Source organism: Rhamphochromis sp. 'chilingali', assembly GCF_963969265.1.
Source record: "Rhamphochromis sp. 'chilingali' genome assembly, chromosome: 17".
Lineage (NCBI taxonomy): Eukaryota > Metazoa > Chordata > Actinopteri > Cichliformes > Cichlidae > Rhamphochromis > Rhamphochromis sp. 'chilingali'.
In genome coordinates, this window is record NC_137944.1 from 8,308,166 (window position 1) to 8,335,398 (window position 27,233).

Below are 27,233 nucleotides of genomic sequence, written 5' to 3' on the forward strand. Positions count from 1 at the left end.
CACATAAACATCGTCATGAATTCCCTCTTACTTTTGCTGTTTTGCTTCCACCACGATAAAAATCACACTTCATACAGAGCTCTCCGTCTCTCTCTCTCTGTTTTCTGCATTATTCACTTGCTTATTACCCACCAGTCTACCGTTGTGTACAGAGCTGTCTGCCACTGTTTTTTTTTTTTTTACTTTTTTAAATTATGCAAAATTGCAAAATGCTCAGCTGTGTCTTTAATAAAACCTCTGTAACTTTGCTCTGTTTCACTTCAGCAGCATCAGGTAATGTTCAGATGTTGATTTATGGTTTTCTTTCTTCTTTGTTCTACTGCAGAGTATTTTTATCTGCTATAAAATCCCAGGCCAGGAAAATCTCCTTCATGTTTTTCTGTTTTATCCTCAGTTACTTTGACACAAAGGCATCTGCTGAGATCTTTATACCTTTGATTAAGTCTCACAAGTGTCAGCTTTGTTTTTATAGATATAAAAATATGGATATGTACTAATAAGTGATCAGAAATATAATATTTCTGACTGTCTGAGGCAAAATTTCCCAGATTCAAAACGAATCAATCGAATCGAATCAGGACCTTGTGAATCGGAATTGAATCGATTCTAGAAATCAGTGACGACACCCAGCCCTAGTTAACATATAGTGAGTGAGAAAGGTGACTGAAGAAGAAATACTCAGTGCATCACAGGAATCCCCCAGCAGCCTAAATGGAGATGTGTCTGTAACAGCTAATGATGAAGAGTTAGTTTCTGCAAAATTCACAAATGACATCATGTAAAAAGGTGAATCAGAGCAGGTGTTAGGGGTGGTAAAACAAAGCTACTTCAGCTGTCTCAACCCTGTTGCTCTGAACACACAGACATAAATATGTTTGTTGTATTTTCAGGGTGAGAAAGGAGCTAAAGGTAACCCCGGCGCCAAAGGACTGAAGGGCCATACTGGGCACAAAGGTGATCTGGTGAGACAAATTTCATTCTTTACCAAAGCTTAGAAATCTTATAATAAGAGTTTAGTGAAGAACATAATGTGTTGTTTAGGGACCTGTTGGACCAGTAGGACCGAAAGGAAGTCAGGTGAGTAATATTGTAATTTCCAGTTTATCTGCAAATGAACCTTAACGGTTCGTCCAGTAATTTGACTTTTTTGCTCAATCTGTTGTAAAACAGGGGGACAGAGGAATGCAAGGAGATCCTGGGATAAAGGGAGACCAGGTATTTGACTCATATGCTTAATTAAATGCAACAAAAATGTATTTTCTGTCGCTGGATTTGAGAGATGTTGATTTATCTTTATGTGTGTGTCTCAGGGCCCTCCTGGTGTTCATGGAATCAAAGGAGAGGTATGCATAAACAGTAGTCTGCTATAAAAGCTTGCCTAAGGAGCTTTTTACATGGAAAGTGTTTCATGACTTCTAACATTGCAAGCTTGGATTGTATATACAAACAAACAATTTAGAGCATTTGAATAGGTACTACAATCAATTCCCACCTTAGCATATGGTATAAAAAGCTTACAGAATGTTATTGAAGCTATTCGAACACTGAGTTGTGTATTGTTCTGGCACACAAGCTATCTTAGCTGATAGGGGCAGTATCCTACTGCTGACACATACAGCCTTGGTTCATAATGATTCGTTTTCACCATTAGCGTGGGGAGAAGGGCCAAAGAGGAGTTACAGGAGCCGATGGCAGACCAGGCCAGCCAGGACACGAGGGTTTGACGGGTCCAATGGGAGCTCGAGGGCTGGAAGGAGAGTCGGGCCTTCCCGGAGCACCAGGCCCGAGAGGTCTACCTGTAAGTGACACATTTAACCAGTATATGAAATGCATACACTTAAACCACATAGCAGACATGCTAGTGGTTCTAGAGATGGCAGCACCTGATCCACCAGTTTGGTTTGGAATAATCTCAGCAATTATTTCTAACGAATGAAACTGACAGAAACAGTGCAAATGCAACTGTTGGCTGCATCAACCCTTTGCAGTAACTTTGCAGTAATAGTATTCGTGATTTCACAGGGGCCAAAAGTGAGTGACGAGAAGCTTCGGGAAATGTGTTCAGCTGTTGTTGAAGGTGCCGTTTGTTCACCTTAATAAAACCTCACATTGAACCCAATGAAGGGTTGAGCAGTTAAATATTAAAACCTATTTGTTGTAATTCATTTAGAGCAATTAGCTGAATTTATGAAAGAACTCTCAAAAAAGCCAGCAGCCATTGGTGCCCCTGGTACTCCTGGACCTGCAGGTCTTCCTGGACTCCCTGGACCAGCTGGAGCTGCAGGGGCAGCAGGAGCTCCAGGCCCAATGGGTCCCAAAGGGCCTCCAGGCTACTTTGGACTTCCAGGCGCACCAGGACAAAAAGGTCAGTATGGCATTTCAAATGTTTTCACCTTTAGTAAAAACTGAGCCTCGGTTTTTAGCATCCTTTACTTACAGCTGTAAGTGGGTTGTTCATTATGTATGCGTTTCACCCACACCATGACAGATAAGCTGCGAGGCTGTGATAGCCTTTTGCTTCTTCTCTATTTTCTTGGAGACCTTCCAATCCTAGAGTGGCTGTAGTGGAAAAAATTAAATGAAGCCTTTAGAGAAAACAATGCTGTCAGCTCTGGCAGTATGCCTTTGTCTTTGCCAAAGCAAACGCTGAAAGACGTTATGCAGAGAGCTCTGAGGATGGAAGAGAGTCACTGATGCATAACATTATACAATCAATGATGCACTAAACAGGGCGGAATCAGAGTGGAGTCATTAAGTTTCCTAATTACGTGCCTATAGCTGTGCCTCTCCATTTCATCTCAGCATCAATGTGCGTGTCCCTGTGCAGGTGATGCCGGGGAGAGGGGAGACAAGGGAGACAGGGGAGAGGATGGTGTGGGAATCAAAGGAAGCCAAGGCGCACCAGGTGCACCAGGTAAGGATTCTTGTTGTAATTAGAGCAGAGCGCTGGTCACAGTAAACAGGGGGTCTTCGAAATGTCAAACTGAGCTAAAAACTGACTTTAATTTTTAATTCTCATTAAAAGTGCAGTTTTTGTAGCACGTTAGAGAGATAGCCCTCACATATAAATATAAATATATATACTGTACTGTATAAAAGTCATTCAACTTGCTCAAATACAGGCTTTATCTCACAGCAGGACAATTTATTTGTCAGATCATTCCATTTAAAATGCTCCACAAATCACCAACAGAAAGTACCACAGTGTAGTGACCACTATAGAGCTCCGCTGTGGGGCTCTGGAAGTAAAGATTTCATAGGGATTTTGATATTTAGCCATTATTTTATAGCCGTCCAAAGCTGTTGTATTACTTGAACTGATAGTAGACGCATAAATCTAATTGACATCAACCTTGTTTTTTAAAAATGCAATGTGAAATGTCGTAGAAAAAATAGTATGTTACTTTATTTAAAAAAGACCCTCAATAAAGCTTCGATAGCTCGCTATTCATCACTGATCAAGGACAACAGTAACAACAGCAGAGAGTCAGGGCTCTGTTGGGCCAACTATTCTTTTAACTATTCCTTTAAGTAGCAATGACTTCATTCATTTCTTTACAAATAAAATTTTAAGCAGTAAAGAAAACATTACTGTTATTCGCAGCCTTTCATCTGATGTACCATTAAGTACAGCAACTTTAATATGTTTTCATCTGTTAACAGGCCACAGGTTGTACCGCCGGCTTTTAAAGTGGTGATAATTAAACTACTTACAAAGCCCAACCTCAGATGTAAAGATCCCAGCCTTTACCTACTAGTTTGGCGTCCCCGGCACTGGAAAGAACAGCTGAGCCTAGTTCTTGTAAAAGGAAGTTTTTCCAAGTGGAAGCTGATGGGGCGTTTCTGATTGTTGTTCCATTGTAAGGTCTTTACCTTACAGAATAAAGCACCTCGAAGCAACTTTTGTGAAATTGAAATTGAATTGAAAAGTCCTACTCTACCCAAAAACTGACATCTCTGCAACATCTCCTTTTGGTGGAGCAGTTACTATGGAAACCAGAAAATTTCAGGTTGACTAAACTGCAAGAACAGTTAATACAGCGAGTTACAGAGCGCTGTACTTACTGAGAGCTAGGCCATACTTTACCACACACACAATTACACTGTTATAATTCAATATATACACAACAATGAAAAGGATACCATTTAAGAAGGTTAGAAGACATTGCTCTGGAAACTGGGATTTGCAATGGATTATGGGATGAGTAGTTCCTTCACCACTAAAAGTAATTGTTTACACAATCTTATACCTTTTCCTGTTTTTTTTTATTAGTATTTTTATCCAGGGAGGGGCAGCCTCTCTCAAAGTAGCAAAAGTATATTGTTTAGGGTCATACTAAGACAGGATGTTTCTAATTGTACCAACATTTATGCCAGTGAAAGACACAACGTACTAGAGACTTGTTTAATGTGTGCATCAAAGAACGAGTGAGTCTCAAATACCAGCTGAGCCAGATCAGCTGATTTAGTGTAAAACCTGAAAACACGACCTGGTGTAACAAATGTCGATAATGCTTCTTTTTTCTTTTGCTTGCCTGTTAGCCCATCATCTTATTTTTTAAACTGGAAAGATCCCAGTTCACCCCGTCCATGCTAGATATCTGAGAGAAGTTATGTGAAATATACTTTAAAATGAATGAAGGATGATTTCTGTGAGATATGGATCACATATGGATCACGTGTGTGTGGCTGTTTTAGTAGGTTGTTAATGTGCACCCGCAGTTTGACTTGTCTTAGTGTTGTGTCATTCATATTCAGATATTGACCACTTTATTCCTGGAATCCTAGAATTAAATGAACAGATGGTTAGGGTTAAGAAAGGGGAAGGTTCTACATTATACTGTTCTATGTGGTAATATGTGGTGATGAGATTAGTGTGTAATATTATAAAATGTAACAAAAGAAAAGTTTAAAAAAAAGATGAAGGTATAACATAGTTTTATCTAAATATCGAAACTGCACATCATCCACACCTTTATGTCTTTAAGGCATGGCTGTAACTTAACTAAATCATTTGTGTCGTCTACTTTCATAGATAAATATACCTGGATGCCATCTGCATAGCAGTGGTTATTTACCTATTGCCTTTATAAACTGCCAAAGAGTAGCATGTGTGACATGAAAAGTATTGTTCCTGGTGCAGAAGCCACTATATCTGACTTTTGCAGATATGGTTTCTTTACAAAATACCATTTTTCACTTTAAGTTGACATAATACTTAACATGTTTTTGTTTCCTCAGGTGCAACCGGCGCCCCCGGCATTGGAAAGGATGGTAGAAACGGAGACCGTGGTGAGACAGGTAGTCCTGGTATCCCTGGACCTGTTGGTCCAAGGGGGCTCCCAGGGTCTCCTGGCTTTTGTGACCCATCAACCTGTATAGGCAGACATCCTCCACTTTATATGGTTGGTGGGAAGAAATCCATTGGCTACAAAAACCCATGACACACCCCAAGCTCACTGAAACACTCCAAATCTCATCCTGCCAGTGACCACATTTCAGGACTTGTCAAAGCACGGTGATCTTTGGAAGTCTCCATCTGAACCATGGAACGAAGAGACGGACAGGGAAACAGAAGTGAGGCACAATTGGAGATTACTGGACAGATGTTAACTAACCCAACATTCAAAAACCGCTGTTACTCATCCTGGAGCAACTTCTGACTGATGGCAGGTCCAGGGCACACAAGTCACCCACCACAGTCATTCAATATCAATTCTGCTCTTTTAGCTAATATTAAAGTCTATTATGTGACCCATATTGAAGCGATCATGAGCCAATCTTATAGTGAAGCTAGGTTTTACAAAAAAAAAAACCAAAACCTGATACTAACATCAGACATGAGATTATATCTTCAACCTGCTATTTAATTTAGGATCATACATTTGTTCCCCTCATTTTGTCAAATCGATGATCTTGTTCAAATGCTGCAATAAAGTGTTGTGTTTTGAAAGTGTGCCATCATGAAATTCCACAGCCTTTTTTGTCCAGACAAAAAGTCCCCGGGTTATTATGGATATAATGTTGATTCAGCAAGGCATTTCACAGTTGCCTGGTTACAAAGGAAAGTCAACACCATCCTCACCTCTGTCTGCACAACACAAATACACTCACAGATCAAATATGACTTTTATGTAAGCGGTTAGGAAGGAGTCGGCATAGGAGCCATTCCAAGGACAACCCTTTCATCTAACAGATGTTATCGTGGCTCGGAGACATCGTGTTTATAGATGTGTACTGTAAGTGAATGGATGCTCAAGGTTCATGAAGCTTGGTATAGGAGAAGAGTGCAGCATGATTTCTATAATCAGGTTTAGACATAAAACATGATGGATGTCTCCGTCTTGGAATTGATTATCATGCATTAGTGACAGAGCAGGGCTGGAGCTCTTGAATGAATAACATAAACATTTTCATTGTAAAGAGATGAACATTCAATGAAACCGAATGGGTCTGCTTGTATTTCAGCATTACGTGAAAGAGCACGAGTACTGGCTTTTCAAATGACGAGGCAAAAGTCCGAGTTATAAAATGAATCTGTTCCAGTCTTTATTATACAGTACAGGTGTGGTTCGAATACTTACAATATGCTACTACTTTAAAATATCTTAGCACCGATTTATCAGGAAAATTTGGGAAAGGGTTGATAAAATGCAGTTAATTCATTACAACATGATTCTATTTGATCAAATCCTGATTAATTTAGCAGTATAACAGTACAAGTTACAGCCTCTATGCATTACAAATACTCTCCCTCACCAACGCTGATGCAACATCTGCTGATGTAACTGTAACGACCATTTACAAAACCACCAGACAGGTGGTTTGTTGCAATTTACAAATCGTTCAGTGGCAAATATGGGATAGGGAACATATGGAAATGGTAGAAAGTGCAGGTCACATAGAGCCATGTTGATTCTACACAGAATGCATGTTTTTGAAATTGCTGTCATGTACCGAAACTCTTAACTATAAGAGCTGCTCTGAAGGCACTGGTGGAGTAAAAGCTGAGACAAAAATAAGGAACAGGGTTAGCTTAGCATTTCTAAGTTAGCTATTTAGTCTACAGTTATGAATGACTCATTTTGGGGTATTAATGCAAGATAAATTCAAGCTAGCTGAATATCTAATCCTGCCAGAACCATGAACTAATGAACAAAATACGTAATTTTTAATTAGTTTAATGTTGCAGACATATGCAACAGCTACGGTAATATGTCAGACTTCTGGATTGAAGGATCCACAATCATGCCAGGGTTTAAACTCTGTGCTTGTAGCCGCACCAGTCAAAATGAACATTGCTTCCACATCTGAAAGTGAAGCCAGTGTGGAAGTGTCTTATACATGGATTCTTTGTCAGCGTATGGCTGCAAAAAGGTCCAGTTGTAAGGAAAGTCTATGAGGAAAATGACCTTACTGCTCACTTCATGACCTCCTTTAAGATGTTGATAATGAGTGTGCAGTCTCAATCTCTGGTTTACAGCCTTCTGCACACATGACATATATATTGTAATTTGCATTATAGAAAGAAACCAAGATAAAGCAGAGCGTGCCGTAAGGAATCGCCTACCCTGTTACTGAGAAGACACTGCTATATTTCTAAAAGTGATACAAAGGCTTTGCAAACTTGGCATCACCATGGCTATAATCTACAGTTTGCATCTACAGGCCTGTGCTAGATGGTTCATCCAATCATCTGCCAGGTAGTTTTCAAGAACGTGCAAGTTTTCCCCACAAAGACCGGAAGCTTTGTCTAACACGTGCGCTCTCTGTGGCTAGCTACACTGGCTGCTTGCTAGCTTTCAAGGCTAGGAACGCCCCTCTGGCACTGATACATTTTGCGAAGCTATATTTGATTGCTTGTGGAGTAAACATTTTTCTATTTGCAATATGACAATGATGTATTTCCATTTTCCAAAACTGACAGACTAACTTTAACTCAACTGTTTATGAAAACGGCTCTGTCTTCACTCTCTTCATAAATGATCTTGTGTTATGTAACCTGAGACAGAGATAATGACAAAGTATAATCAGCCATTAGATCATACTGTAAGATCTGTCAAGCTCACATTCAGATGCTTTTATTCGTCTTTATTTGAAGGAGTTTCTTTGTTCTTTTAAAACGAACATTATTTTTAATTGGTTCTAGATAACCAAGGTGTCTGAGGTTGGGAGGAACTCTAATTGGTCCGTGAGGGACATAAGATAAAGGGATTGTTCAAACTGTTACCACAACAGTCCGATCATCAAGATGCAAGAGATTGGCTCTCCAGTTTCAGGTTTCAGGGTACAAATAAGAACAGTGTGTGTTTTAGAGCAGGCCAGAGCTACAGGCACTTAATAAGCATCACAGAGACAGAGAGGAAGTGACAGGTTTAGGGAAAGCGGAGTGAAATAGGCCGCTTTTCAAGAAAGGTGAACAAAGGCTGCAATTACACCACCTCCTCAAAGCTGTTTGCTGTTCAGGTCTATGTGTAGCTCAGAGAGAGTGACCGGAGCCGCTTCATTAAACATGAAAGCACAAATTTAACAGCGACACTGTTTGCTGTCTCATCTTCTGGAACAAATCATTACATGGCATATATTCATGGTCAAAAGAGCAAACTTAAATGAAGTCCTTACAAAAACACAAAAAAACCCTAGATATCCACCCTTAAATGTCACATGCACAAATACAAACAAGACTTCTGGAATGAAATCCTTCAAATCTCACCAAAGCATGAAATGACATTGCAGAGATGCTAATTTGTGGGTTGTGACAAAGAGGCCATTCCTGCCGCCTTCAGTTTATTCCCAGAATAAAATCGTGTTTCCTACCTGTCTAAATGAACCAAACAAACTGCACTATTTTAAAGGCGCATTTCTCTAAAAGACATTTTATTTTTCCGTTTGTTTTTGCATCCGTGTGTCACCAAAAACAAATGCGATATAACAACATACATGCTGCTGTGGATGAAATGCAATTGATTCATCACTCGAACCGACACAAAACCCACTGCTGCTGTTTGCATCTCACCGTCTGCCACCGTTTTCTCCCAATCAATGGCCGGAAAAGTGACACTGAGTAATTACTGCGACTGTGTCAGTCACTGACTCAGTGAGCAGTGAATGACACGTGCTACCTGATGCTAACTTGTGAAGGGTGGCTGATGCAGAACGGTGTGAGGCAAGCAGCGAAGCACCTGACTGAGATGATTACTGATGAAATGATATAATATCGAATAGCAGGATCTTTACTCCTGATGTTCGGGCCGTGCCATCCGTGTTATCTTCCTATATATTTACAGGAAGCATGCAAGTGAGGAAAAAAAACTAGCTGCCCTCTTTATCCCATATTAGATCAGAAAGAAACTCCCACGTTGCTTAATCCCCATCCATCCCGAGCGTCGTACCAAAATCAAAACATAGAATCTGACCGGCAGCACCTGTGGCTTCAGCCGTCTGTACTGAGGTTAACAAAAAAAAAAAGTTCTTGATTCTTGATTAAGTTCATAAATACAGCTGGTCTCCCAACTCTGCTTGGCTCTTCTTCTTTAAGTCCCCTTCACATTTTTGTTGTGGGGCCGTTGTGCCAGGCTGGCATAGTAGGCACACTGGGTTGGGTCGCACTGGCCAGCAGGGCCCGGAGGTCCAGGCTGACCGTGGGGGCCGGGGTTTCCTGGCTCTCCTTGGGCTCCGGCTTGTCCCGGGCTTCCGTCTTTGCCGTAACCAGGCATACCTGCTGGGCCTGGAACCGGAAGTAGAGCATTAAGGAAACTTATTAGAACTGGACCAGCTCTTCTAAGAGTCAGAGTATGTAAAATCCTTACCTATGGGTCCAGCAGGACCTGGCTCTCCTCTTTCACCAATCCCGGGGTCTCCCTTCTCTCCCGTTGCTCCTTTCTCACCTGACACATACACAGGAACAGAAACAGAATGAACAACGTTTATCAGTTTTAAGGCGAGGATGTGGTTCTCTCCTGCATTAAGCAGCTCAATTCATCACAGATTCTCATACATTTACATATTTGTTCAGTTTCAGCCGTTAGATGTCTAAACCAGCGTGAAATATGGTCAGAGGCTGCTGCTGTGTGAAGCAGGTAGGGTGCTGCAGTGAACATCATGTTCTCATTATGCCTGCATCATCAAAGGGGTGAAAATGAAGCAAATCAAAGAGGAGGGGACTGCTGTCAGAATAAACCACTAAAACTCTGCAAGTTACGACTGGAAACATTTAAGGACGACAAACTAGAACAGACATTTATCACAGTTTCCAGACATTGCACAGACTAAATAACTTCATTAAACAAGATCATAAACACCTCCAACCGGTGGCAGCAGATAGCCCCGCCCCTCCCTGAGTCTGGTTCTGCTGGAGGTTTTTTCCTGTTTAAAAGGGAGTTTTTCCTTCCCACTGTTGCCAAAGTGCTCACAGGGGGTCATATTCTGACTCTGATTCTGACATGATTGAGGGGTTTCTCTCTGCACCTTGAGACAACTGTTGTTGTGATTTGGTGCTGTGTAAATAAAATTGAATTGAATTGTTTTCCAAAAGAGAATATAAATTTTTAATTTGTGTGACCACGGCTTTCTGCCTAGTCACATATAGTCAAAGTCTAAACCTGTGTTTGAATTCTCTTCTGATATTTCTTCTTCGCTCTCAGACTGAACTCCCACCAGAGCTGTCTTACGCACATTTACCTTTAGTTTAATTAAACGTGCATTTTGCCAACTTTCTTTCCTGGCTTCAAATAAGATGAACTTTATTAATACAGTCGCTCTTCTCCAGTCTTACTGTCCAAAACATTTAAGGCCCTCACAGATTTATATAGTGCTTACAAATCTAAACTACTCCAGCTCTTTTCCTCCTACACTCTCACCACTGCTTTGTCTGCAGCAGCTGTGTTACTTTCAAGTCTGTAATGTGTATTTAACTCTTTTTCCACCTAATATTACAGGTTTATCTTACTTTGTAAACATCAGCTACTCTGTTTCCAGCACACTTTCCATATTCACGATTGGTCAGATGATTTTGCTGCTGCGTTACAAGTTGATCACCAGTTTTGTGCAACCTTTTTCCTGATTGTAATTGTGAATCAGCTAACGGAACGATACGCTGGGCATGCTGAACTCGCTTCATCGTACAGGACTCTGCTCCCAGGTTTAAATTTATGGATATGTTGGTTTGACAACTAAACAAAAAGCTGCTTTGAAGAACGAAAAAAGCTGATCAGCTCCCACAGGATCAAACAGCATACTGACTCTGTATTACAGCCAGTCTGCTAGTTTATGACAGTACTGCATCGGCTTTAGAATGACTGCAATGACCTCAGTAGATAAAAATCCACTCGGGCTTGTATACCATTAATTTTAAACAGGATGCACGCAGTGATTCAGGCATTTAGCGTCTACAAACCCGTCAGCTTCTTTCTTTTTTCTCTTTCTCAGGAGACATTTTGACATGTCACAGCAGGGTGAACGCAGGCAGGATTGATCGGATTAACTATGTCCTGTTTACGCCGTCACAGGCAGGAAAGAAGGCCACTATGAAGGCCACAGCGACACTAGCTTGTGTAAAAGGAGCAGGGTCAGAATTCGCGTTACACCTGTGGTTACCTGATAATGTCATGTTGAAACAGCTGCTGTGAAGACGGCATGCACAACTTTTGTCTCAGGGAGCCCTAAGATGAAAGTTTAAAGGAGCAGCTGGTGTGAGGCGCACAAACGCAGACAGGACGAAGTCTCAACTCAACCACCGCTGTTCCACTCTCTCTCAGTCTCTGACATGAAATCTCTCTGGACCTCATCAGTGATTTAACAAGCACAAAAAAGGATTTTTTTTTAAAAATCCCACACTACATAATCCATCCATTTCTCACTTTAAGTTTTTATTTCATTCCCATTTGTTCTGTTATCTTCTCGTAGTTTAGCCCCATGCAGGAGTTTGACTTCTTTCTCCTCTGACACGCTGAAAGAAGCTCTACAGAGAAGAATGTAGAAACAGTGTAACAGTCACAACTGTGTCTCTTTAAGACAACCCAAGTTAATGTTTAGTGATGTCACTAGTATGTGTCACTGCCCTCTGTACGATGTGGGAGAAACGTGCTTGCACATGGACGTATAGACTGAGATGGACCTCATATCTTTACCTCCCTAACTCAAAGTAATATTATGGGTTGTATGAACACTGCTCGCTTCGTGTATGACAAGACTGCAGCCGTTCAACCGGGCCTTGTAAGGTTAGTGAAGAGTGTGTTTATTAAAGGAGAAGCACTGTGGAATTCCTAGTACCAGTGTCATCGGGAGTTTTTGACTGCAGCCTCCTCTCAACCACTGAATACAACCCACGTTACAGCAGGTCTAACTCTGTGTACCTCAAAGGAATTATTATCTGACATTCTAAATACCTAGATATTACTAATAACTGTTTTAAACTAGGAGGAACAATGCGGTTTTCGTCCTGGTCGCGGAACACTGGACCAGCTCTTTCTCCTCTCCAGGATACTTGAGGGTGCATGGAGTTTGCCCAACCAGTCTACATGTGTTTTGTGGACTTGGAGAAGGCATTCGACCGTGTCCCTCGGGGTGTCCTGTGGGAGGTGTTGCGGGAATATGGGGTGTCTGGCCCATTGCTACGGGCCATTCGATCCCTATACAACCGTTGCAAGAGCTTGGTTCGCATTGCCGGCAATAAGTCGGACTCGTTTCCGGTGGGTGATGGGCTTCGCCAGGGCTGCCCTTTGTCTCCGGTTCTGTTCATAATTTTTATGGACAGGATTTCTAGGCGCAGCCAAGTGGCGGAGGGCTTTCGCTTTGGTGGCCTCAGAATCTCATCTCTGATTTTTGCAGATGATGTGGTTCTGTTGGCTTCATCGGGTGGGGGCCTCCAGCTCGCACTGGAACGGTTCGCAGCCGAGTGTGAAGCAGCGGGAATGAGGATCAGCACCTCCAAATCTGAGGCCATGGTTCTCAGCCGGAAAAGGGTGGAGTGCCCACTCCGGGTCGGGGATGAGTTCCTGCCCCAAGTGGAGGAGTTCAAGTATCTCGGGGTCTTGTTTGTGACTGATGGGAGAAGGGAGCCGGAGATCGACAGACGGATTGGGGCTGCAGCTGCAGTAATGCGGACGCTGCACCGGTCCGTCGTGGTGAAGAGGGAGCTGAGTGTAAAAGCGAAGCTCTCAATTTACCGGTCGATCTACGTCCCTACCCTCACCTATGGCCACGAGCTGTGGGTAGTGACCGAAAGAACGAGATCGCGGATACAAGCGGCAGAAATGAGCTTCCTCCGAAGGGTGGCTGGCCTCTCCCTTAGAGATAGGGTGAGAAGTTCGGCCATCCGGGAGGGGCTCAGAGTAGAGCAGCTGCTGCTCCACATCGAAAGGAGCCAGCTGAGGTGGTTCGGGCATCTGACAAGGATGCCTCCTGGGCGCCTCCTGGGTGAGGTGTTCCAGGCATGTCCCACCGGGAGGAGGCCCCGGGGCAGACCCAGGACACGCTGGAGAGATTATATCTCTCGGCTGGCCTGGGAACGCCTTGGTATTCCCCCGGATAAGCTGGAGGAGGTGGCTGGGGAGAGGGAGGTCTGGGCCTCTTTGCTTAGGCTGCTGCCCCCGCGACCCGGCCCCGGACAAAGCGGATGAAGATGGATGGATGGATGGATGTTTTAAACTATATATCTCCACCACCCCTTCATCTACCTCACCAGCTGGCTAAACACCTGCCAGGATACAACAGAGTAGAATAGAAATATCCTTTATTGTCCCTCATTGGAGACAAAAACTGTACAGTTATTAAGTTTAATTAATTTAATTAATTATTAATTAAATTAAGTATTAAATATTAATTTTAAAAATGATTAAAAACAGAAAATAGAAAAAATGTGCAAATAGCAGCAGTGATATAAACAACTAGAACTAACTAAACAACTAGTGGGCTGCCCACTGCTTCACTGAGTGAATGGGTCAAATGCAGAGAAAAACAAGTAATTTCCCCATGGGGATCAATAAAGTATCCATTATTATTATTATTATTATTATTATTAGAATATAAACATCGTATTGCTTTTGTTGGGAGCAATGATGGTTAAAAAGTCTAACAGCTGCTGGGAGGAAGGCAGCAATGCTCCTTTGTGCACCCATGATGCAGCAGTGTGTCACTGAACGAGCACCAGTTCTCCAACAGCTTCATGCATGGGGCAGGAGACAATGTCCGAGACTGATGCTAATCTGGTTATAAGCTAACATTACGCCAGCTAACTCACACTTTTACACCATATGAGAGTTTATTCACCAAGCGTCTGTCAACTGTAGATCCACTTCAAAGAAAGCTTCAGTAAAAGCAGCAGTGCTTTGACAGACATTTTCTACAACACCTCAAGAGCTCACCTCAGCATCATGTCATCGGACAGAAGTGAGCTTCATTGACTCATCGACTCATATTTCACAAGGTTTGACAAACTCCTCCAAGGTAAATAGTTGTGGAAACTCTAAACCTGGGATTGAGATGTAAACAGCGATCTAACAGCCTACGCTCACTCGATAAACTCCAGTGTTTGAGTTCGTTTGGGGATAAAAATGTAAAATATCACAAAATACTGGCCACATTTTTGTATTCCTGATTTGTTGTTTTGATATGATTAAAATGTGTTAAAATATAGTATGCACAAAAATGTTTTATGCACAAACTGCAATAGAAACTGAGAGGAAACGCAAGATGGCCAACCACTATGCGGCACAGTAGGTGTTAACAAAATTTACACTGTGCACTCACAACTGGAAGCTCCGTCCATCTTTTACATAAAGTCGCTGGTTGATACACATTTTGTGTGTGGTCTGATAAGTCAGGCAGGAAATACTAAAACATGCTAGTGTCGTCATTTAGAGTAATTTAGTCAGGGATGTGTTTGGAATGCTAATATGCTAAAATGCTCATTTTAATGCTAATTCAGTATTATAGAAGCGCTTTATTTAGAAATTTAAAAGTATGCCTGTCGCTAACTTTAAAGATGTTATGGAATTCATCACAATGTTGAGAACCACAATACTTTTGGGTTTATTTTGGGTGTTTGTTTTGGAAACAACTAAACAACAATGAGCCGACGATCATAAGCAAACCAATAGCAGCAAACCAAACCAAAAAACATTTCTCTGAATCTTGTCCTACCCTTAGGGCCCATGGGTCCCCTGGGTCCTTCTCCTCCATTCTGTCCGGGCATCCCAGGTTCTCCAGGGGGCCCAGGGCGTCCAGAGCTGCCATCTTTACCCGGAGGGCCCGGAGGTCCGGGGCGGCCCGCTGTGCTTTTCACATGTGCTGGCTGCATCTGAGCCATGAGATAAGCTAATTTGGCTGGAAGCAGAAAGAAAGGTTAGCGTAATATATCTAGCAAGGTTATTCTCATTGAACCCAAATGAACAAATATCTCAAAGGGTACCAGAAGAACCCCTCACCATCCAGCTGTTTTGCCAGCTCCTCCTGGATGAGCCGCCTCATCTGTTCCAGTGACACTGACTCTCCCTGGAGAAGCAGAGATGCTAATGAAAAATTATCATCTGATGGTGCTGTGCATACTGCTGTAGGGCCGATATTGTTTCAGAGTCTATTTCAGCTGGGTTTATGACTCACCCTGGGCCCTGGAAGGCCAGGGTTTCCTGAAGGTCCTTGTGGCCCTGGGGCTCCGATTTCTCCTTGTGGTCCTGACATGCCCATCATCCCCGTGTGGCCCTTCCTGCCAGGGGGACCAGGGTTTCCCGGCATACCTGGCTCTCCTGACTGCCCTTTATCTCCCTTTGTACCTGGATCTCCCTGGAACAGATGTCACCATGTTTGTAAATGTTTAGCCTCGAAGAACATGATCCCAAAGTAACCAGCAAGGCAGCTGGGCAAAAGTTAGTGTTTTTTAAGATGGTTGACATTATACATGAAGTGTGCATATTTAAAAAAAACAAAAATACCCAAAACTAATTCAGATTTGTCTGATCTCTTCGTTAAGATCACTTCCTCACACGATCGGTGCTGTTTTTAGTGTAGCTGTTACTTTTAGATTCTGACCACTCACTTCACTGAGAACCATCTTCTGTTACAAACTGAATCAATTTTTGTGTCCAAGGCACATCAAAAGCAAGACAAAATAATAAAACACACTTCTATTCATATCTGCACATAAGAGCTCAAATGCCATTTCACACGTTATTGGTGGTTTTGATCTAACAGCATGTAGACCTACGTATCATGACACCTGCATTGTTTTAATAAAATGGTGCAGACACCACGCCTCCATCCTCTTATCACACACTTTAACACACTCCAATGTTCTTGCTGTCTGTGTCAGATTTGTTTTAAAGTGTGGCATTTAAAGCAAATTTGCCCTTACAGAGCCCTGTGTGGCTTTTCTATGGGCAACCTCACTGTAGACTGCCCATAGAAAACTGTGGTGGAGTAAAATGTTGGCCGGGTCTGTATGGGTTAGCCAACAGGTGAGCCAATAGGGCTGTTTATCAGCAAGCCGACAGTGTGGACATAAAAAGGCAAAAATGCTATGGTCCACATGTGGGCAGTGTGGGTTTGCCCTGCATTTACAGCCCCACAGTTCATACACACCCACACACAGGCATGTTTTCTATGCGATTATAGTGTGCTCAGCACAATAAAGTCATTAGTTTCCCCCTTATTTCTTTATTTTAAGTTTCTTTAAAGGATTTTGGGGGGAAACGTATAAATTCATTTCTAGCATATTTGTCTGGTTGACTCAAAATCCTGTGGCACATCAGTAATTGTCACACGCTGCTATAATGTGTAAGTGTGTATGTCGAAAGTGGTCAGCAAAACTGATTTGGTTTACACTCCTAGCGCTGCTCACCTTCTCTCCTTTGATACCGCGATCACCAGCTCTGCCCGGCACACCCTACAAAATACCACAGACAAGTAAATGTTAGTGTGGATATAAAGATGATACGTCATCAGTTCTCTTTTGGAAAGTCTTACCTGTTTTCCTTCTGGGCCAATTGGACCGGGCGGACCCTGGAAATCAAAATAAAAGCTATTATTACCCACAGCTGCTCGTATTTGCGAGCTGCGATTAATCTTTACATCAAAACATGAATATATAAATAAATAATCTTGCAGTCACCGAGGGGCCTTTAGGTCCACTGAAGCCTGGTAACCCTGGATTGCCCGGCTCGCCCTTGTCTCCCCTGAGACCCTGTAGGACAGCAGAGACATGTTTGTCACATGGCACACTGTAGATGAGCAGGGCTGCATCATTACTGCAGATTTAGCTGCATTTCCTGCTCAGCATGCAGCAGAGCTCTGGATGAAATTTTCATAAATATTGTGGCTTGAAAACATTAAAATTCATATTTTCTAACCAGCGCGTGGGCTCAAAGACAAGCTGCTTAATGCATCCACAGAGTGGAGAAACGTATTAATGCCCATTTTATCGACACTTTCTTTTAAAAAATGCTGTATTTTAAATCTTTGATGTGCTTCTCTATCACCTCTGCTCCTCTCCACTCACTGCACCCCTTCCTTTTCTTTGCGTGGTAAATCTGACATCTGATACCATTTTGGTCGATATCTGACTCTTCCTCTGAACATCTCCTTCGCCATCCACTGAAATCACTCTCCATCTCCTTCTGTAACCTTTCTGCATTCTGGTTGCTGCCCTCTTCCCTCCCCCGGGCTGCTCCTGTTGATCTGCTTCCTCTGCTGACTGATATCATCGACTCCTCTGATAACTTCCTGCATATCGTCTGCCCTCCAGTTAGCAACATTTAGTCCACCTCCAAAGATACCATCCTTCAGCCCACAGGTCGGTGCACAGGTCCTGCTATTCCTTCCCACAGCTTATTAACATTCTCGTTGCACATGATACCGACACATAAGCTGATTTGATTTCAGCACGAATCACTAAACAAACGCTCTGCATATTTCAGCCTTTTCCTCAGTACTCTGACGTTACCAACTCTACGTTTAGCTGTGACATTTCCAATAATGTGACACTGCTTTACAATAAACAGTTTGCTTCAGGATTTATTTACCCTCAAATAAAGGTTTGTTTATCATACTAATGATACGGCATTTAAAAATGTCACTGCTGCGAGGTGTTTTATAGCAATCATGATGATTTACTATTACACCTGATATTAAGGAGTAATTTAACACCAGCGTTTCACCTCTGACCACGCTCAGCATGCTCTCTCCTGTTTGGGCTCTCAGGTCCTACTAAGTGTATTTAAAACCCACGTATAAAAAAGGGCAGAGTACTTCTATGTGAAATATGACTTACAAAGCTGCCTTAGAATTAGAGGAATGGTCTCTCTGACTGATGCTGATGGTTGTCCATTGGGCTTCACTTCAGCTAATTTGACTCAATGAACTCTGAAACATCTTTGTGTAGTTGGTGCCTTTTGAGGAACTTTCATTGTGTTTTGCACAGACTATTAGTGGCTCTGTGTGTCTGCAGCCTATAAGGTTCAGAGGTTCAGTGCACAGAGGTTAACAGAGGTTATCGGCTAACACTAGCTTGCTAGTGTTTGTGCATAAATTTGGTGGCTGGGTTTCGCTTTTGGGAACACATTGCACATTGAACCTCTACGTAATGACTTTCAGTCACAAGGAGTTTGAATAGGTTTGGCACACGGAGGTTTGCTCTGACTCGGATTGACTGCAATCACTCACAGACAGATTGGTGAAGATTTACTAACAATAATGGTCACAGCAACTAACTGAGTTGTTGCAGGCTGGTCGCCATCTTCTAAGTAACCACATCGAAGGTGACTTGCACACTGTTGCATTAACTTTGGTTGTAGTGCAGTCTCCAACATCTGCTCTTCCTAGTGTTACTGTAGCAACAAGGGCAGATGCTGGGACCGATTCTACATACAAGGCTTCTCTTACAAAGCAAGAAGTATTGTTCATATTATGGCAACAAAACCATCACCAAGAAACTACTGGGGGACATCATGGTGGCTACATCTATCTCCAGTAACACTGTGAGGAATCTTGGGGTCATTTTTGCCAGGATATGTCCTTCGATGCACATATCAAACAAATATGCAGGACTGCTTTCTTCCATTTGTGCAACATTTCTAAAATTAGAAATATCCTGTCTGAGTGATGCTGGAAAATTAGTTCATGTATTCATTACTTCTAAAATGGAATATTGTAATTCATTATTATCAGCTCACCCTAAGAGCTCTCTGAAAAGCCTTCAGTTGATGCAAAATGCTGCAGCGAGAGTACTGACAGGGACTAGAAAGAGAGAGCATGTTTCTCCCATACTCACTTCTCTTCATTGGCTCCGTGATAAATTAAAATTAAAAATTTCTCGTCACATACAAGGCCCTGAATAATCAGGCTCCATCTTATCTTTAAGACCTCATAGTGCCATATCACCATAATAGAGCACTTTGCTCTCAGACTCCTGCGTTACTTCTGGTTCCTAGAGAATTTAAGAGCAGAATGGGATGGAGAGCCTTCAGCTTTCAGACCCTTCTTCCGTGAAACCAGCTCCCAAACTGGGAGCACGTTCCACAGAGGACAGGCCTGAAAGCTGAAGGGTCTCCCTTTCACAGAACCAGCTCCCAAACTGTCACTACTGAGCACTTAGCTGCACAATCTCATACACATACACCAAGGTTCTTTTTGCACATTTCTATTGCACTGTCTTGGGTCCACATCGTTGTCTTCTATGTAGTGTTGCACTGCCTTTGTTTTTTTGTTGTTGTTTTTTTTGGAGGGGGAAGGGTTGCAATTTTTGCACATTGCACTTTATGCAGTCCTGTGTTGGTTGTCTGTTATATGTCATATGTAGCACCATGGTCGTGTAGGGATGTCATCTCATTTTACTGTGTACTGCACCACTGCACATGGTTGGAATGACGGACACTGGCTCTACTTTTAAGATTAATCAGAATGAACGTTTTAAGCTTAAACAACTAATAAAGGTTACTTAGCTACTCTGTGACAAGCTTAGACTGAGTCTCTGCAACTGAGCCTGGAAACACAGTTCAGGAAAATATGCAAAGGGAATTCATTTAACTCCGATATCCACTTGGTAAGATGCTTAACCCTCACAACTGCTTCAAGTGAACTCTGAATGTAGATTCTGATTACAGTCAATTATGTTCAAAGCAGTTTAGAAAGGGATCATTTAATGGCCAGTTTGAACAGGACTGATAATTACAGCAAATGAAACCTGTTTAGCGTTCAAGTGCTCATTTGAATATTGTTTCCTGACAGACTCAAAATGTAAATGTGAACCAATTCTTTAACCGATAGCTTTGTCACTGCTGGCTTTTCTCCAAATCCTCACACACTCACATTTTCACTGTAAAATCATCCCTGAAGGAAACCTTGTGAGCCAGAGTTGTTTTTCCCCTGATATCAGGCACTCTGTGCAAAACCTTCCAATAACCTTGGTTGCATTCTGCATCACCAGACAATTCAGATCTTTTGTCACCAGAGACTCAGCTTAGGCGTGTCTCTGTGGGTGCGCGTCAAAACACAATTACTAGATGAGTCTTCTAGAAAATGACGATCACCTGATTCACTTGACTTTGAGGGTTTCTTTTCTTCAACTAGCAGCAACCCGGCCAACTCCCTTCCTCACTCAAGGGAAAGTGATGTTCCCTCCCCAGTCAGAGCAACATTGATGTTCCATCAAAATCTGACAGCTCATTTCTTCAAAAAGTCTCCTCTTGCCTTCAGTTTCATGTACGCCTGTTCTGCTATCACTGAAAATACTGCTTCAGCTCATTCATTCTCTGGGTGCTTGTCACAGAGTTAAATTAGGGATACGTGCTTCTTACATCAAAGGTGAAAAAACAGTAAAACTGAATGCAAAGATTTTGCAGAACAGGAAGAGGAAACTCACCGGTGTTCCGGGGAGACCTGATTTTCCTGACGGTCCCGGTTCACCCGGCTTGCCCTGGGATACAAGTTAAAAAAACAAGAAGAAGAAAAAAAGATATAATGGAAAAAAACTGATGAGGAAGGGCAGTGAGAGAAACAGCTTGAGTGCCACTTTATGTCCCTATCTGTCAGCGTGACACCGTGCTGTCTCTTCTCTGCATCAGACAGCCATGCCAGTGACTGAAAATGACTCACCGGCTCTCCTCTTGGGCCTAAAAGTCCTTCTGGCCCTGGAGGTCCCCGAAGACCCTGTAAGAAGACAACATTAGTACCCTGCATTCAAACTGGTTGAATGAATTTTATCGCATCTTTAGGCCAAAATGGGGGCCAGATGCTAAATATTAGCATCAGTGCAAAACCCTCCGTTCTGGAGTGAGCAGCATCTTTTCATCACTACAGTAAATGTGTACTGGCAGAAAGATGAAGATACTTATTTCTTTTATTGCTCGTATTATATACTGTATGTATTTTATTTTCTTCAGCCGTTTAACATTTACAATTTACAGCTGTTTATACCAATTTTTTTTTTTTTTTTTTTTTTTTTTAAAGCTCTGATTGGTCCCCAACGTCGCTAAAGCAGTTGATATCAGCGCAAGTGAGTAATCAAAGGTGAACAGTGCCAGAGATTTAGGTCCATTCTATAAGGTGTCACTGGCTCCTCTATAACACACGGACATCAACAAACGCTGGATTTCGTTTTTTGAGATGCTCTGCCAGGACTTTACTACAGCCACATTCAGTTGTTGCCCATTTCTGGGTCTTTTGCCTTCAGTTTGGTCTTCAGTAACTGAAAAACGTGCTTTGTTGGGTTGAGATCAGATGACTGACTTTGAGAAACTCTTGTGTTGCTTTAGCAGTACGGCTCAATACATTACGAAGCTTTGTAAAATTACTTTGTGCAGCATTTGCCTGAATCTGAGCAGAGAGTGGAGATTAATCACATTCTGAAATACAGTGTGGATACCACAATATCTACTGCTCACAGAAATATTGTTGCCATTTTCTTGCCTGTTGGACAAGTCGGCCGTTACAGGCCTCTGATTTATGCAGAGCGGTTTATAATAAAGCAAGCTCAGAATTCATTTAGTGAAAAGCTTCCTCAGCCTCTTTTAGCATCCGCCTGCAGAGCCTGCATTTGATGGGAAAAACCACGCTGCATCGCCACGTTGTAGCCAAAGAACCGCAGGTGTAAACACCAGTTCTTACACTGGAGCATGCTTTCCAGATTCAAGTAGCATCACGTGTAGCATCAGGTCATTCATTTGTGACCTGGCAGTTTGAGCTGCACTCAGTCGACTGTGTTGCTCAATAGTGAAAGAAACATGCAAAGGGCTAATTTGATCTCCTTACGTAGCATAGCCTTACTGGACCGCAGCCTCTCCTGTAGGAGGCTGTTAAATGGGAATTGTTGTTGTTGTAGGTGAAAAATATATTCTTACTTCAGGAGACGTGAGCTGTGAGAACATTCTGTCTCATTGCCTCACAGCCAGAGGATCAGCTTGGTGAAAGAGGTTTTTGTGAAGTGCTACTGCACACCGTGCCACAAGAAAAATGGGGGCATAACAATCCTGCAGTTTCTGAGTGTATGTGCGAGTTTTCACTTTGACGAAGAGAGAAAAAAAAACCCCAAAAAAAACAAAACAACTCTCACACAGTGTCAAAAGATAAAAACGGCACTGCCACGACTTGGCCGCAGTCGTTATAAAAGACATGATTAAAGATGCCGGTGATGGTGTGCCAGGAAGAAACTTTTTTATTATCTGCATTCCCTCAATCAATACATCTGCTTCCAGACAACATTAATGATCACAGTCAAGAGCTCAGCGACTGAGACAGAACGTGCTGGAGGATTTTGAAGGGGGTGACAAATGTTTACAGCAGGGGGGATATCAGAGAGCTGCAGTCGAGGCATTATCAGGGTTTATTTGGGGTTTTTTCATGTGTACGTTTCTTTCCTTTAAATGTATTGTCTGTTCCTCAGTGCGCCATAAGGGCTGAAAACTGAATATAATAAAAGCTGCATTTTTCCTTGTGGTGCCCCTTTCTGTATATATGTATAGTGCTTAATAAATGAATGAGAGCGTCATAAAAACAAGAAGAAATCTGTCAAACGTGTTTAAAACTAAGAGCTATATTGTTATCGTCATGATCTCTGGGTTTTGATTTTTCTGGAATCACTGTGTTTTCCTTTTCATGCTTGTGTGTTGTGTTCAGTTTTGCTTCCCCTGTCTTGTTATTCCTGATTTGTTCTTGTTCAGCTGTCTCCACTTTCTTAATTACCTTCCTGTGTATTTACTGTCTCTGTCCTCCACTACCCTTTGTCACGTCCTCTCCTCTCGCAGCGTCTTCCTCGAGTTCCACGTTTTCGCAGCTTCTTCTTTGTTTGAGTTTGTGAATTATTGAGTTTTAGGACGGCAATACAACTGTCTTTTAGTTTATTCTTTGTCTCTGATTTCTGCAACTGTGTCCCACACGACCTGCCACACAGCTGTGTGACAGTTATTTATTAGGAGAGTAACTGAATTTACATCTTTACACCTGAGTTTGAGTCAGCACTCAGAAATTAATCAAGCATAACATTCATTCACTAAAAAATGTTCAGTTTAGGAATGCAAGTAAATTAATTGGCAAATTATTGACAGTTTCGTCAAATAATAATAATATTTTGGGGTTTTTTTGTAAAACAGTACATTTGAAAATTTCTAGAAAACTAGAAAACGATAATGTTAAAGTTAAAAAACTGCACATACTGGTTGCTAATTCCCACTACTGTTAGTTTAGGGCAGCTGTGTGATAAACCTTGGCCTGAGTAGGGGAGAGCGGGGTAAGTTGTCACACGGGTAAGTTGTCACACTGTTCATAACTCCAACACTAGAGGCTCTATCTCAAAAATGAAATAGCCACTTTGTGTGACTTCTTCTTCTATAGTCAACCTCCTGTTCACATGTGGTCAAGACTGCTCTAATCTGAGGTGAGCACATCTTTTTTATTTTTTTGACCTAAAAGGAAAAATAAATCACTTTAAATTTTCTTCAGTACAACTTTATTAGGTATAGATGTTACAGATTATTATTTTACACAAAATAGAGGAGACATTAACGTGTCTTTTGATACTTCAGCTGATGTGCTATGTTGAGCTAACCCTGACATTTAGCCAAAATTAGCATAAATGTCAGTTTGGGGCAAGTTGTCTCATTAACTTTGGGGCAAGTCGTCACATGTGACAACTTGCCCCAGTACAAATAAATGCTCCAAAAAATTGTGATATTGTAATTCATTTGTATTTGTAATAAGGTTTTTGAAGAAAGGAAGGAGAGGCAGGAATTAAGGAAGGAAGGAAGAAAGTAAGATGGTTCGAAATTATCAACGAAAGACAGAGCGTGGCAGAACACCACCTGACATTATGTTAAAGGCAGTCAGGCAGGTAAAGATGCAGAACAAATCAATCACAAGTACAGCAAAGGATTTTGACATAAATTACCGCACTGCAATTACTGACAGCGGACTACCAACTCCAGAGGACATCCAGCCATATCCAAAAGCTGGCCGCCGAAAACCATCCAGCAAAGGAAGAAAACGACGCAAATCAGCAATTCTAACCGACACGCCAGTGAAGAAGCAACTAGAAAAAGAAAAGAATAAGGCTGAATCTAGCAAAAAGCTGTTTCAAAAGAGAGGGACGCGAGGGGGGAAAACATCTGGACCTATGAAGAACAACGCAGCTAAAAGAAGAAAAATAATTCAAGAGTCATCATCAGATGATGAAGAGTGCTTCTGCCTTGTCTGTGTGGAGCCATTTTCAAACAGTCGTCCAAAAGAGACCTGGGTACAATGCGTAAAATGCAACAAATGGGCCCATGATGCTTGCACCTCAGGCCAGGCAATTTATGTGTGCCAGAATTGTGACTATGAAGTTGAGTCTGATTAATCAGAAATAAGGCATCTGTTTTGTTCAGAGGATAAACATGTTAAGTAAAGCAAGTTATTTGCAGCATTCCATTCAGTTATGATGGATTTATGTGCAAGCCAGAGAACATTTGAGTTTAAAGTTCAAACTAAAGTTTTCTTTCTACTTAATGTTTTGATTAAAATGTGTATTGGATTGAAATAATTGTTTTTTTCCAAATTCTCTTGGCATAATTGTTCAAATTTCCAGTTTTGGTTTGAATTTAACAATTAAAATCAATAATCATAATTAAGTATTTGTGTTCATATTTTAAGATAATCTAGTGTGACAACTTACCTGCCGATGGGGCAAATTGTCACAAGTGCACATTCTCCTTTCAACAGTCTACAACTCCGTAATGAGATAAGATATGAAAATGTAATCAATACATCATATGTGCCCGAGACTTCCGTCTTTCATTTGGTGAAACATTTATTACGTTGTGATGTATGGTGCTCAGTAAAAGTTAGTCAGTGTGAAGAGTGTGACAACTTACCCCGCTCTCCCCTACTTCTCTAAAAAATGCATTAAGCACTTAAAGTAGAAAGGAAGGAAGCGAAATTTGATAAAACCCACCACGTACCTCTTTCCCAGCTTTACCGTCACGTCCAGGTGATCCCGGCTTTCCATCTTCTCCCTGTGCCACATAACAAAAAACATCAACTAAACAAAGAGAGAATATGAAGGTTACATTACGATGACTCATAATGTAACCTTTGCTGCTTATAAGAATAACACAACACTGCAGACCAGAGAGCTTCCTGTAAGAATCTATATGATGCTTCCAGACTACGCTGAGACATTCTGCACTTGTAAAATCTACTTTCAATTTTAAGATTGAGTTTAATTTACATGGAGGTGATAATGAAGGGTAAGTCTTGTGTCTACGGCAACAATTCCTCTAATAAGCTGTCTGCAGAGTGGCTGCAGGGCGAGGAGGCTGCCTGCCTCGCTGTGACTCACTCAGACTTGTCTGTAATGAGCCATGCTATTGGTCACGGGGCTTTGACAGAATCCAGAAGAAAGCAGCAGGTGTGATGAGTCTCTATTAAAACAGGTGTTTAAAAAAAAAAAGGTGAGCCTCTGGGCTGGTGTCAGATATGAGGTGACGTTGCAGTGCGGCGAGCTAAACAGCGAACGTGGCTGTGTGCTATACCCTGCACCCCTGCTGTGAGTAAGGCTGTTGAGCCAGAGACTAAGTAACACTCCTCGCCAGTTTCACACTGCATGCATTTGTGAGCAGTTGAGAAAGTGACGGTGCGGCAGTTTTCAAAGCCACCAACGACGACACTCGTGGCTACATTTGTTGTCCTTTGTCGCACCGTCACTGATTATATTTGCATGTTTTACTTGGTTTTTCTTGAGGGTAACATGAATGCAGCAAGTCTGCACAGACACCAAGATTATTTTGGGTAGTTGTTTCAGGACCCATCACGCTGTCTGGCAAACTGCACACCTCTTCAGGAAAAAAAATGCTGTCACAAAACATAAATAAAACTGCACTGGTGCAGATTTTCTGCTTTTTTGCACTGCCAGAATCTCAAAATGGTTTTAGCTCGCATTTTTAAGGTCAGCTGTTTATGCGCGGCCTTGTGAAGTAAAAGGAGAAACTGTGTCCCGTCTTGTTGCTGGAATCTCTCGGTATTTGTATTCTTTAGTCGTGGCATTACAATAGTTGATATAGTCTGTAATGCGGTGGGTTATTTTACTTTGCTTTAGGAGTCTGATACTGCATGAAAAAGGAAAAATAGCTATGTTTTAGTTAAACTGAGGGTTAGACTACCAGGCAAGCTCAAGATAGCCAGCGTTTCTTTGTGGTAACTGGCTGAAAGAAACGTTAAAGCCTCAGTAGGCGACAGTATTGCAACGGTGGTTATCAACTTCCTTACGTTTCATGTGTCAGTTATTCAGTTAAGTGGAAAAGATAATAAACAGGTATAGAGAAAATGAAAAATGTCTTCAGAATTATCCATCATGTCTCTATGTGTTACTCTCAAAAGCCAGATGTCTTTAAACTGGTATTTTGAAGTTTTCCTTTGGTCATTGGCTGCGTTTTAATCATTATGATTTCAGTCTTTGTACCTGACCATTCATTAACACTGACCTATAACTCCTTCTCTTTCTCCTGTAATGTCTCTAACATATTATTCTTGTTTAACAGCGCACCTCTCTGCTCAAATACATTAAAAGCAAACCAACCTTAGTTCCTGGAGCTCCAGGTTCTCCTCTGTGGCCTTTGAAGCCCTGGTTAGAAAGAGAAGGTGCAGCGAATCAGTCACAGCAATTTGCATATCACCAGGTTCTTCTATCAGATCTACTGCTGGCTACTTACAGGGAGTCCCCTGAGCCCTGAGTTTCCTGGGGGTCCAGTTTCACCTTGTTTGCCCTGAAAGGAAAC

General features: G+C 41.9%; 2 protein-coding genes across 6 annotated transcripts in view; one reads left to right on the plus strand and one right to left on the minus strand.

The window, feature by feature from the left end:
- col9a1c (collagen, type IX, alpha 1c) overlaps nucleotides 1-5,947 on the plus strand; it is a 31,053-nt gene extending 25,106 nt beyond the window's left edge. For all 3 annotated transcript variants that reach the window (XM_080864024.1, XM_080864022.1, XM_080864023.1), the window contains 9 exons: nucleotides 891-962; nucleotides 1,042-1,077; nucleotides 1,171-1,215; nucleotides 1,311-1,343; nucleotides 1,652-1,798; nucleotides 2,023-2,077; nucleotides 2,171-2,365; nucleotides 2,828-2,914; nucleotides 5,242-5,947. In XM_080864024.1, coding sequence (XP_080720150.1) covers nucleotides 891-962; nucleotides 1,042-1,077; nucleotides 1,171-1,215; nucleotides 1,311-1,343; nucleotides 1,652-1,798; nucleotides 2,023-2,077; nucleotides 2,171-2,365; nucleotides 2,828-2,914; nucleotides 5,242-5,444 — 873 coding nt within the window. In that variant the 3' untranslated portion in view covers nucleotides 5,445-5,947. The remainder of the gene's footprint in view (nucleotides 1-890; nucleotides 963-1,041; nucleotides 1,078-1,170; nucleotides 1,216-1,310; nucleotides 1,344-1,651; nucleotides 1,799-2,022; nucleotides 2,078-2,170; nucleotides 2,366-2,827; nucleotides 2,915-5,241) is intronic.
- Nucleotides 5,948-6,541: 594 nt separating this feature from the next.
- col22a1 (collagen, type XXII, alpha 1) overlaps nucleotides 6,542-27,233 on the minus strand; it is a 71,903-nt gene continuing 51,211 nt past the window's right edge. For all 3 annotated transcript variants that reach the window (XM_080863778.1, XM_080863779.1, XM_080863777.1), the window contains 13 exons: nucleotides 27,168-27,221; nucleotides 27,035-27,079; nucleotides 25,419-25,472; nucleotides 21,085-21,138; nucleotides 20,852-20,905; nucleotides 17,105-17,176; nucleotides 16,960-16,995; nucleotides 16,835-16,879; nucleotides 15,601-15,780; nucleotides 15,426-15,492; nucleotides 15,142-15,324; nucleotides 9,810-9,887; nucleotides 6,542-9,727 (listed from right to left, as the gene is read on the minus strand). In XM_080863778.1, coding sequence (XP_080719904.1) covers nucleotides 9,534-9,727; nucleotides 9,810-9,887; nucleotides 15,142-15,324; nucleotides 15,426-15,492; nucleotides 15,601-15,780; nucleotides 16,835-16,879; nucleotides 16,960-16,995; nucleotides 17,105-17,176; nucleotides 20,852-20,905; nucleotides 21,085-21,138; nucleotides 25,419-25,472; nucleotides 27,035-27,079; nucleotides 27,168-27,221 — 1,116 coding nt within the window. In that variant the 3' untranslated portion in view covers nucleotides 6,542-9,533. The remainder of the gene's footprint in view (nucleotides 9,728-9,809; nucleotides 9,888-15,141; nucleotides 15,325-15,425; nucleotides 15,493-15,600; nucleotides 15,781-16,834; nucleotides 16,880-16,959; nucleotides 16,996-17,104; nucleotides 17,177-20,851; nucleotides 20,906-21,084; nucleotides 21,139-25,418; nucleotides 25,473-27,034; nucleotides 27,080-27,167; nucleotides 27,222-27,233) is intronic.